Below are 11,994 nucleotides of genomic sequence, written 5' to 3'. Positions count from 1 at the left end.
ATCATTGGAATTCAAATGTCAAGACAGACTGTCAGATGGGGACTGTCCTTTTTTCACCGCAGCCTTACTAACAGCACAGCCAGAAATATCTTGAAGTATTACAGAACTTGGAGGTGTCTTTTACACACAAATGATATTGTGTGTGTGTACGTGGACTGCAGATTCTTCATTCTGTTTACAAGTTTCTCTGAATATCTCTGGCTATCCAATGGATACGTGGTCATTGTCAACATGATGTGCATCGTGCTGTCCTTTGGCACAACCTTAATGTCTTGACACAAATACAGAAGAAGGTTTCCAGATGTCTCAACATTGTGTTGTACTTTGGCCTTAATGTCAACGTCTCAGCACCACATTCTGGGAAATAAATGTTTCCCAGAATCTCATTAGACTGCTACCATCCACATCAAGGTGACCTGGCCAAACTATTGTCTTATCAGACTCATATCTTCCTGTTCATTCCTGTATTGGGATATTTGTATTCTTCCACATCAGATCAATTAGCAATGCTCAGTTTTTAATGGTGTGTCTCTGTCTATCCTAGATCTTTGAAATTACAAGCAGAATTTGCAAAGGTGATATGTCAGTAACTTTTAAATATAATAGTCTGGGCATAACAGTTTTGAGCAGAATGGATGAGTAGAAAAAAAAAACAAAAAAACGACTTACCCGTAATTTGTAAGCACAGGATGGGAAGAAGAAGCATCTGTTCTCACACTCAGCTGCTGACCTTGGCTCTTGAATGATGTGCTGAGTCTTCACCATGGCATTCACCTAACCCCTCCTCTGGACATACACACAATATTTAACTCACTCTTTCACCACCAATACTGCGTCTTCAAATACAGTGACAGCCTGTGTAGGCTATAGCTTGTATCCATCAGAGAGCAGGATAAACACACATTTTAGACAAATGTGTCTATTTATACTTTATTTATCCCGAGAGAAATTCAACAGTCTGTTGCTCACATACGTACATCATTCACACAACAAGGAAACAATGACAGTGACAGATAAATACTGCAAAATGGCTTTACTATATAGAGAAGAAAGAAGAAAATCACAAAAATCTGCTAAAACAATTATCTCTCTGCCTGTCTCACTCAACTCCACTGGACTCCACTTCCCATGAACACTTGCGACCATTCACAAAATCATGAGACCCATCATGGGACCGTGTAGCGCCACTGTCTAACAGCGGTGTTTTCGGGTCACCTATGCGGGCAGTATGGCGGTTGAGACCATCGCACCGGACTGGGAGTTTGACCGTTTTGACGACGGTTCACAAAGTAAGTAATGGGTCCCCGGTCCGGTCCGATCCGGTCCGGTCCGGTCCAGACACATCCGGACTTACGACCCCGCCGCCCTCCGGTGCTAGCTTACGCTGCTAGCAAGAGCGTTGGCCACCGGGCTCCGTCTATTTATCGGAGCGTGAACTTCTCCCGCGGTTCATTACAAACAAATGCCCGACAAAGATAAACATCAGTCGGATTATATCGACTGATACTTGCTGACAGTAAGCTCCCAGCACACCCAGAGCGACATCAAGTCTGAAGTGTATCTTCGTGAAATCAAGTGACAGCGACAAATTAGCTGACAGGAAGCACCGCAAACTGTCAAATGTGGGGGGAGAGTAATAACTGAGTTAGTTTGGTTGGTGATAGTCCAAATTAAATGTTTTTAAGTGACCTTAACAAGAAAGAAAAACACGGAACAGGGCAGCAACAGAAACAGCCATCTTAAGGTTGGCTTTGAAATATTTTTCATGTCGATGCTTGTTCCTCTTCTTGGATTGTAAAATAAAAATGATTGTTTGGCTAACTAGCCGGGCAGGCTGACTTTGACTCCTCAAAACACGACTGCGATGATACTGCTGACCCTGAGCATATTAGCACAGCATGTGGACTTCATAATCACCGTCCATGCAATGAAAGCACACACAGGTACTAAAGTCTGTTCACTAAACATTAATTCACGTGGAACTAGTGTTTTGCAACAACTGTAGCTGCTGGTAGTTTGTTGACTTTATATAGTATTGGTTGAGAGATACAGTGATACATCATGTTTTAAAAGAAGCGCGTGTTTTGGAGGAAATTTGAAAAGTGAAGAGTATAGTAACTAAGAAGTATCCTATGGAAGGAAGTGGAGTAGAAAAAGGTTGGCAGACTGAAATTAAATACAAGAACCTAAAACAACAAAATTACTCTTTGTTTTCCAACCACTGACAACGTCTTTAATCCACAGAAATACACACCGAGGTCCAACTGAAGAACTACAGCAGGTTTCTGGAGGACTACACCTCCCAGCTGAGAGGTATAGAGGAGGCTCTAGATGACTCAATCGGAGATGTGTGGGACTTCACTCTGGACCCCATTACCCTGAAGGTTAGGCACCAAAGGCTGTACATCAGCCTTAAAATGTACACAGCTGGGTTTAAACTTATGTAATTTCCTCCTGAACGCTTGATTCTCTTTCTTCTCTCTCTTTTTAGTTTCTCCCATATGAGCAGTCATCCTTGCTGGAGTTAATAAAAACTGACAACAAGGTAAGTACAGATAAAACATCCATAACTTTTAAAGTCTCATATCAATGAAGTTATTTTCATTTCTAATGAGCAGTGTTGTTTTGGTGGTGTATAGGTTCTGAATAAGATCATCACAGTTTTTGCAGCACTCTGTAGTGAAGTGAAGAAGCTCAAGTACGAGGTAAGGATGGTCAAAACTGCAGCCCCTGCACTTCTGTATGTATATTTATCATCTGTTCTTATTGTGGTCCTATGATATACAACTTCAGCTTCTTTCTCATGAATGTTTTATATTTATGGCAATTTGCAGGCAGAAACTAAGTTCTACAATGGCTTGTTGTACTATGGAGAAGGAGGTAAGTAGCCAGCAAGCAGTCTGTCCTCCTGTGCTGGGTTTGCCCTCTTTTGAACAAGATGTTTGGGATTAGTGGAAAATAAGTTGAATATGTTCTTTTATTTTGCAGTGTTTGGCACAAGTGTTGTTGAAGGAGAGTCCCAGATTCAAATGGGTAGATTTATCTCATTCCTTCAGGTAAGCATTCAATAATTTCAGATTACATTGTTAATCTGAGTAAGGGAAATCTTGATGGCTTCTTTCTGTTCTTTGTATAGGAGCTGTCTTGCTTTGTATCAAGATGTTATGAAGTGGTGGTCAACATTGTTCATCAGCTGGCTGCCCTCTACAACAGCAACAAGTAAGACTCGTGAATGAAGGCAGTCATGTTACACAGTGGATCTACTGTTGCTTGCTGAAACTTCCGTCTTGTAAAAAGAGCCCTCATGCCCTTTACATGAAGACAACAGCAGAACAAACAGACTGAGGTTGTACGTAAAGTACATATTGAATGTTTGGCTGAGTTATAACGTTAGACAAAATCTTTTTTTCTTGTTTCATCTCAGGAGTGCAACAAAAATTATTGAGTCCTCAGGCGTCCATTTCCAGGTTTGTTTAAAATGTATTTTTATATGTGTGTGCATCTTGAGTATATACCCTTTAAGTGTAAATATTTCTTATCACATCTCATATCTGTTTTGTATTCCCACTGCAGATAGTGTACGAGCACCTTGGGGAGTTGTTAGTGGTACTGCTCACACTCGATGAAATTATGGAAAATCATGGCACACTAAAAGACCATTGGAAGATGTATAAAAGGTTAGTACACACACACACGACTCATTAAATAGTAAAAAAAGAATTCTTTCTCCTTTCTGTCTGCCTATTTGAAGATTTTATACTGTTTACAGTCATCTGTAACAGCATCATTCTGTCATAGGCTATTGAAATCCGTGCACCATAATCCAGGGAAATTTTCCATTCCTGAGGAGAAGTTAAAACCATTTGAGAAGCTCTTGCTCAAACTGGAGGGACAGCTGCTGGATGGCATGATACTGCAGGTAACAGAACTTCCTTCTTCTCTGACCATTATAGAATAATTTTATTTATTTCATCTGATTAAGTATTAGGATAATTCTTTAAAATGAAGTATCATGTTCTCTTATCACCATTGATCTTATACTGTTGCCAACTGTGTGGCAGGCCTGTGTGGAACAGAGATTCGATGACCCTGGAGAAGGAGTAGCTGTCGCCAAAAACAGTGCCTTTGCTGAGGAATTCGCCTACAACATTCGTACCATATTCACAAATATTGAATCTAAAATTGGTCAGTGCTTCTTCATATTAAAACACAGTTTTTTTTGGTTGTGCCTTCCTCCTGCAACTTTTTAGTTCTTGTGTTCTTCAGGAGAACCATCAGAGATTGACCAGAGAGATAAGTATGCCGGTGTCTGCGGCCTCTTTGTGCTTCATTTTCACATCTTCAGGAGCGTAGACAAAAAGTTCTACAAGGCACTGCTCGATGTCTGCAAAAAGGTAGTCATCTGCTCTTTCTTAAGTTTTCATCTGAAGGCAGTGCAACGTCTTTTTCACATATGTTTGTCTGCTCTTTAATCCAGGTTCCAGCTGTCACCTTGACTGCTAACATTATCTGGTTTCCTGACACTTTCCTGGTCAACAAAGTCCCAGCTGCAGCTAAACTGATGGATAAGAAGAGTCTCCAGGCCATCAGAACACAGAGAGATACCTACCTGCAGCAAAGAGCTCAAACACTAACAAAGTCAGTGATGCTAAAAGTCAGTCACAATTATTCTGTTTAAAACTGAATCTTAGATTTGAGAATCTTATTGTGTCACTTGTCTCTTTTTTCTTCAGAGATGTTCAGTCATACTATGTGTTTGTAACTTCTTGGATGATGAAGATGGAGTCCATCTTATGCAAGGACCATAAAAGTGACAAGCTTGCTGAAGACCTTAACAGCAGATGTAATGTGTTTGTACAGGTGAGGACCAAGAGCATAACCCCTTTAGCAAGGCTCAGCAGGACAACAGAGCGCACAAACTGCCTGGCAGTGGGCCAGTGAAGGTCAGGCAGCGGTGCCCAACATGAACAAAAAGTCTCAAAAACCAGCAACTAATGTCTTTTTTTTTTTTTTTTTTGAAAGTCACGTAGCTTTCTAAATTCTGTTTTACAATAATTTTAAGATGCTTTGATAATGCTCCATAAAAACAGAGATAACCAATTCTGTTTTTTATCTAAAAAAGATTTTTCTTTCCCACACAGGGCATTCTGTATGCATACAGCATCAGCACCATCATCAAGACCACCATGAACATGTACATGTCAATGCAGAGGCCCATGACCAAGACATCTGTCAAAGCCCTGTGTCGACTGGTTGAGTTGCTCAAGGTGATAATTCTGTTGGCTGTTTATGCTGTAAATATGAGATCTGAAAACCAGTCTGGCTGTTGAAATGTCAAGATTGGGTTTCTGGGTTAGGGTCAGGAGTTCAAGGTTAGGGCTTAAAGTATTCCGGCACCGTGCTGGATCTCCGGCGAGTGTCGTTGAACTGCAATAAAAAAAATAAAATAAAATAATATAAATATATATATATATATATATATATATATATATATATATATATATAAACCTGTTGATGGGGCATTGTCAGGTTCAAGCAGTCAATTGAGCTCGCCTATCAATAGAATGAGAGCCAATCAGAAGTAAGGTGGGAGTGGGTCTGGGAGAACTTGGTTGAAATCCAGCAGCAGGTGATGCTGCATTCTGAACAACCTGGGAAAAAATTTACTCTGCGTTGTCAAACTTAGAAATTACTGCATCCAAAATAAACATAAAAGGCTGCTGGACATATTTTAGCGTCCAGCAAACAGTGGCAATATGCCAAAAGTATTTTTGTTATGTAGAATTCCCGCATCCAAGCCGGTGTTTTTTTTTTTTTTCATCAACGTCACTATTGGAGATGATGGAGAGTAAATTTGTCAATACATGGGAAGACGTCCTAACAGACAAAGGACTTAAAATAAGTAGCGCTGGGTGTGGATAGAAGAGAGAGGCAGAGACGACAAGCCCTTTGGTTATTTATTTCCTATTTTGTATTTAGAATAAGAATTAAATAGTTTACTATTGAAAAAGAAATTAAAGCTCAGGATTTTTTCTTACTTTCAGCCCTGAGTTCGAAAATGTGTGGATGTGCATGTGTGCATGTGCACACGCTCATGCATTTCAGTACTTCTGTTTCGTACCTCATTGTCTGCCTGAGTAAAACTAATAAGCTCAAATTATCTCCCCTCAGGCTGTGGAGCACACATTTCACAGGCGGTCTATGGTCGTAGCCGACTCCGTTTCTCACATCACTCAGCAGCTGCAGTCCCAAGCCCTCAATGCCATCGGCAATGCCAAGGTAAAAACAGGACCATAAATAGTAACTCAATGATTAGTATTCAAGATTGTGAGTTTTTCTTTATATACCTTTTAATATTTTATGTTTTTGTCCCCAAAGAAAAGAGTCATCTCAGACAAAAAGTACAGTGAGCAGCGGCTGGATGTGTTGTCATCTTTGGTGCTAGCTGAAAATGCTCTCAGTGGACCCAGCACAAAGGAGCGGCGCCTCGTGGTGTCTTTGGCTCTGTGTGTTGGAACTCAGCTGGTACGTTAGAAAAAAGTCAGTGGGACATGGGGAACGCACACTTTAGTTTAATTTCATTTCATTCTTATTTTGACATTGAATTCAAACTCCTTTTTCTTCTAGAAAACTTTCAAAGATGAGGAGCTGTTTCCGCTGCAGCTTGTGCTTAAGAAGCTGGATCTGATCAGTGAGCTACGTGAGAGGTGAGTTCTTTTTATTAGAATTTTTTTCCCTTAAGAAGCATCATATTTTCAAGTGCAGTATTTCTTAGTGCACATGGCACAAATATTTATTTTCTGCTTCCTTCTGCTACAAGTTTGTGAAGTGTTTAACGCTCCAGGCAGTGAATAAAACTTCCAGAAGTTTAGATGCCATAGTTTAGCATGAAGCCAGCGTAACAGGCAGCTTTCTCCATTTTTGAGAAATAGAACACCGGAGTTAAGCTCTGATGTCACTGGCACGCAGTCGAATACTTCATGTAAATGAATCCTTTAAATGCTGACTTTCTTCATTTTGGAAGATGACTATGATCAAAATGACATTTACTGTTCCTTGAAGAAGTATAAGACTTGATCTTGTCACATCTGTATAAAGAGTTGGCACAATATCTTGTATTCATGTATGCAGTTTGATGTTTCCTTTGACCTATTTTTGAATCCCAAGTGGTTGTTTCTCTTTATTTTCAGGGTCAAGCTACAGTGTGACTGTTGCTTCCTCTACTGGCACCGAGCTGTGTTTCCCATCTACCTAGATGATGTATATGACAACGCGGTTGACGCTGCACGAATACATGTACGCTGATAGACCTCCGATGCACAAATGGCACAGATGGCCTGAAACATTGTACAGGCTAATGAATACAAACAGTTTTCACTATTTTTATATGTCCTTTTAAATGTTGCTTCTTCCTCTGCTGCTTTTGTTGATCGCTTGTTCCTGTGCTGGAGCAGTACATGTTTAGTGCACTGAGGGACAGTGTGCCATCCATGTTGCATGCTAAACACATGGAGTCATGTGACCAGCTACTGGAGAGTTATGACAAGGAGATCATGGAGGTGTTCAATGAGGTGAGAGCAGATAAAATATTGAATCCAGGGCAGCACAGTGTTCCTTCCATCTAACGACTGACCACATATGATTAACCATAGTCAAAGTTTAATCACATCCTCAATTTCCAAATTTCTACTTTTGCATTCTTCTCTAATGTAGCACCTCCTGGACAAGTTGTGTAAAGAGATTGAGAAGGACCTCCGTCTCTCTGTTCACACCCACCTCAAGCTGGACGACAGGAACCCTTTCAAAGTTGGCATGAAGGATCTGGCCCACTTTTTCTCCCTGAAACCCATCAGGTTCTTCAACCGCTTCATTCATATCAAAGGTGATTTTTAATTTATTTTCTTATACATTCAAAAATTCTATTTCCAAGTTCAGTGTAAATTTGTACAATTTATTCTGAATTAAGAGGATTTCTTTCTCTTATATGTGTTTGGCAGAACTAACTAAAACCTTTTTCATCGAATACAAATGTTGAATGTGCTGTGTAATGCTGACACCTGCTGGAAAACATCATGTTTTTTTAAGCTTATGTGACTCACTACCTGGACAAAACTTTCTACAACCTGACGACTGTGGCGCTGCACGACTGGGCCACCTACAGCGAGATGAGGAACCTCGCCACACAGCGTTATGGACTAACAATGACAGAAGCTCACCTGCCCAGCCAGACACTGGAGCAGGTCTGAGTGGTTTCACCTGCTACATGATTAACAGAGGTTAAGGGTTAAATAATGCTGGATTAACTGTGTCCTCTCTGCTCTCCTCAGGGTTTGGATGTTTTAGAGATCATGAGGAACATTCATGTTTTTGTCTCGCGCTACCTTTATAACCTCAACAACCAGGTGAGACTTTGTTCTTTGTTCATCTCATTTATCTGACTCGGTAGCTGTTGTCTGTACAAGGGTACAGTTTTCACTGGTTATTGCTTTCTATTAGATCTTCATAGAGAAGGCAAGTAACAACAAACACTTAAATACCATCAACATCCGTCACATTGCCAACTCCATCCGGACCCATGGAACAGGCATTATGAACACCACGGTGAGTTTCCATGAATGGCACAAGTGTCAACACTTCTTGTTTTGGACTTCTTCATTTGAGGTTGTTTTCTCCTCTCTGCTTTCCTCAGGTGAATTTCACCTACCAGTTCCTGCGAAAAAAGTTTTACATCTTTAGCCAGTTTATGTACGACGAACACATCAAGTCCAGACTCATTAAGGACATCCGCTTCTTCAGAGAAACAAAGGACCAGTCTGATCAGAAGGTAAAATGAGCCTTTCATTTCATCACATCGTTGGCACCCAACAGATGGGCTGATGATGAATATTGCATATAGTGTTTTAACAACATGTTTGAGACATAGAAACAGAAAACTTGCCTGTAAATGGTAGTTAAGGGGAATTTAACCCGCAATTAAAAAAAGTACATTTGTCAAATTTTTCTTGGAATTAGATCGCTAAGTATTCACCCTTTTTCCTATTTCCTATCTGATACCTTCAAGCTCCCATCTGTTTTAAGCTCTAGTTGTTTTTGTTGCAGTATCCGTTTGAAAGAGCAGAAAAGTTTAACAGGGGCATTCGGAAACTCGGCATCACCCCGGATGGACAGAGCTACCTGGACCAGTTCCGACAGCTCATCAGCCAGATTGGTGAGAGATGGACATGTCTACAGTTGAACTCTTCTTTCTATGTTATGGCAGGTGAAGCCCAATATAAGCTAACACCATGTTCTCATTCAGGCAACGCCATGGGCTATGTGCGTATGATCCGCTCTGGGGGCCTCCACTGTTGCAGCAGTGCTATCAGGTAAAAAATGCTGTTGTGCTGTGTAATACAGCTTTGGGCTGCCATTGATTTTAATGTGAAGATCTAAATAAAAAAAAAAAAAAACCTTTAAAAATTGGAGGTTTTTATCAGACATATCTAACTACGATGTTTTGTGACTCTGTTTTCTCCAGGTTTGTCCCTGACCTTGAGGACATCGTCAACTTTGAGGAGCTTGTGAAGGAGGAAGGGCTGTCAGAGGAGACCCAGAGAGCTGCTAGGTTGGCTACATTTTAAAAAACTGTGTTTCTCTCTTGGAAGTTACATGTCTTTATTTCATTTTTGTGGCTCCAGTGGATGTAATCTGTGACCAGCATTAGCTTGATATTATACGCACAGACTTTGGTTTAGTTATATGTAAAATATTTCACTGTATTTCCAAAACATCACCTGCTGTCTGAGCAGTTCCTCTTTAACACTGCGTGTTGCTCCCAGCGTCCTCGACTCAGTGTTGGGAGATCTGACGAGCAACTCTGCTGAGGGGACAGAGTACTTCAAGATGCTGGTGGCCGTGTTTGCACCTGAGTTTCGCAGTGCCAAAAATATGCACCTGAGGAACTTCTACATGATTGTACCTCCACTGGTCAGTGCTGAGACTTTTCAGTGGTGTTTCTGCTGTGGTCGATGGCATTGGACTTTTTTAATGTACTAAAAACCTATCTCTGTTGTAGACTGTTAATTTTGTAGAGCACTCAATCAGCTGCAAAGAGAAACTCAACAAGAAGAACAAAAGTGGAGCTGCTTTCACAGATGATGGCTTTGCTATGGGTAAGAGGGCAGAGGTGATGCGTTACAGGTGTCACAGTTTGGTGTACTCTCCTCTATCTGCTTCCCCTTTCACACTGATCCCTCTCTTGCTCTCTCAGGTGTGGCGTACATCCTGAAGCTGCTAGACCAATATCTGGAGTTCGACTCTTTGCACTGGTTCCAGGCAGTCAGAGATAAGTACAAGAAAGAGATGAATGCTGTGGTGAAGGAGCAGAACGTCCAATCTGCTAGTCAGGATGAAAAGTTGTTGCAAACTATGAACCTCACCCAGAAGAGGTTGGATATCTACCTTCAGGTACAGTCTGCATAGTTTATGTGAGCATGTGTTAAAGATATCTGTGATGATGAACTCTGAACTCTTCATTTTCTTTTCCCTACAGGAGTTTGAGCTGCTTTACTTCTCTTTAAGCAGCGCAAGGATCTTCTTCAGAGCGGACAAGACTGCAGCCGAGGAGACGCAGGAAAAGAAAGATAAAGGTTAGTTGGTGTCATGATTAATTGAGTCTTAAATTATGCACGACTACTGGCACACCCACTGTGTTATACAGGCTTTTTTTAGATTATTTTTCATGGTAGATTAATTAATTTGGAAGAAAAGGGACATTAATGAATGACGAGGTCTCTGCCTTTAGATCTCACAAGTAGCTTTGCAATTTTTTCCCGCAGAAGAAACTGCCAAAGAAGGAGGTACTTCCACCCCCACCGAGCCTGCCTCAAAGTGAACCAGAGGGCAGTGTTGTCATGTTGGGTTTAAGTTTGGCCAGAGCTTACACATGGCCAGAAGATACTGAAGAAAGGATCTGAAGTTGTAGGCGACACCACTATGTGTGAGTGGTCCAAGGAGAAAAATATGGCAACTGGATAAAACAGGCAACAGGAAACTTGTTTCAAGGCTCTGTGTCCATAAATGAAGCAGCTACCTTCATTGGGCAGTGAATGTTTTCTTTAAGTGCTATGGCAAGTTTCCATTTTACAGAAACATTGATGTAAAATCCCACAGCGTTCAAATATCAGTCAGCATCTAATAAATCCTGCTTGAATTTGTAGCATTTACACATAGGAGTGTAGTGTGAAAGGCGAGGCCCGACACAAAGGTGGATCCTACGCTCTACTGCGCAGCTTTTTGATACTTCAACACTCGGTCGGGAGAAACTGGATTATTTTTCTACAGTAGAAGTCTCAGCTGTGTTTGTGTAACCTGCTGATCAGAGATGAGTTCAATCATTGATTCACTTACTTGTGTTTGGATTTCAATGTTATTTTATTGCTGCATCACTTTAAGAGTCAAACGTATTAGTTGTGGTAACATGACTCTTCACGTTCTTCAGTGGCAGCCATGAAGGCAACAGCACACTATTGAGGACTCTTAAGAATGTTTGTATGCCATAATTGCCAACTGCAATTTTTTGTTTGATCCGTTTTCCATGTTGTATGAACTAGGGTGTGTATGTGCCTTCCTGAACTGCAGATAATATTTTGATCTCTTGATTCATCCAGAATCCATCTACACACCAGATTCTTGATCTGAGAGTGTTGCATGCTACCAGTTTCATCATTTCAATACAGGACTGGAGTTGTATCATTGTTTTATTTTGCTATTTTGTATCTATCAATGTGTGAGGTCACAGTCTGGTCATAATTACATTCCATGAATTAACTTGCTAGAAAAAGACGATAAAGGTCTGTAAAGTCTTTGAGGACTAATTAAAATTTGCACTTTCAATATAATTTGTCTATCAGGCGCAAGTTTGTTTGCACATTTTAAAATACTGCAAAAAGTCGTAAAGCACAAATTACATGTCTGATGCTTGTAATGGATGCGTTCCAGAGTAAACATTTAATC

General features: G+C 40.6%; 1 protein-coding gene across 1 annotated transcript; it reads left to right on the top strand.

Annotated features, from left to right (window-relative positions):
- Positions 1–1,159: 1,159 nt before the first annotated feature.
- Positions 1,160–11,873, top strand: washc4 (WASH complex subunit 4). Its single transcript, XM_029522643.1, has 33 exons — positions 1,160–1,289; positions 2,245–2,384; positions 2,492–2,545; positions 2,640–2,705; positions 2,835–2,880; positions 2,989–3,056; positions 3,137–3,219; positions 3,425–3,467; positions 3,574–3,677; positions 3,799–3,919; positions 4,062–4,185; positions 4,267–4,394; positions 4,478–4,638; positions 4,734–4,860; positions 5,142–5,267; positions 6,172–6,279; positions 6,379–6,525; positions 6,628–6,707; positions 7,191–7,296; positions 7,455–7,571; positions 7,714–7,882; positions 8,086–8,240; positions 8,328–8,402; positions 8,497–8,601; positions 8,690–8,824; positions 9,100–9,208; positions 9,299–9,365; positions 9,518–9,604; positions 9,819–9,966; positions 10,055–10,151; positions 10,250–10,446; positions 10,532–10,628; positions 10,818–11,873. The coding sequence occupies exons 1-33, from the start codon at positions 1,229–1,231 to the stop codon at positions 10,871–10,873; spliced, it is 3,507 nt and encodes a 1,168-aa protein (XP_029378503.1). The 5' UTR covers positions 1,160–1,228; the 3' UTR covers positions 10,874–11,873.
- Positions 11,874–11,994: the final 121 nt, after the last annotated feature.

The sequence above is a fragment of the Echeneis naucrates genome, chromosome 16, assembly GCF_900963305.1.
Source record: "Echeneis naucrates chromosome 16, fEcheNa1.1, whole genome shotgun sequence".
Classification (NCBI taxonomy): domain Eukaryota; kingdom Metazoa; phylum Chordata; class Actinopteri; order Carangiformes; family Echeneidae; genus Echeneis; species Echeneis naucrates.
The sequence above is the reverse complement of the archived record's forward strand: the minus strand, read 5'-3'. Positions and strand labels throughout refer to the sequence as shown.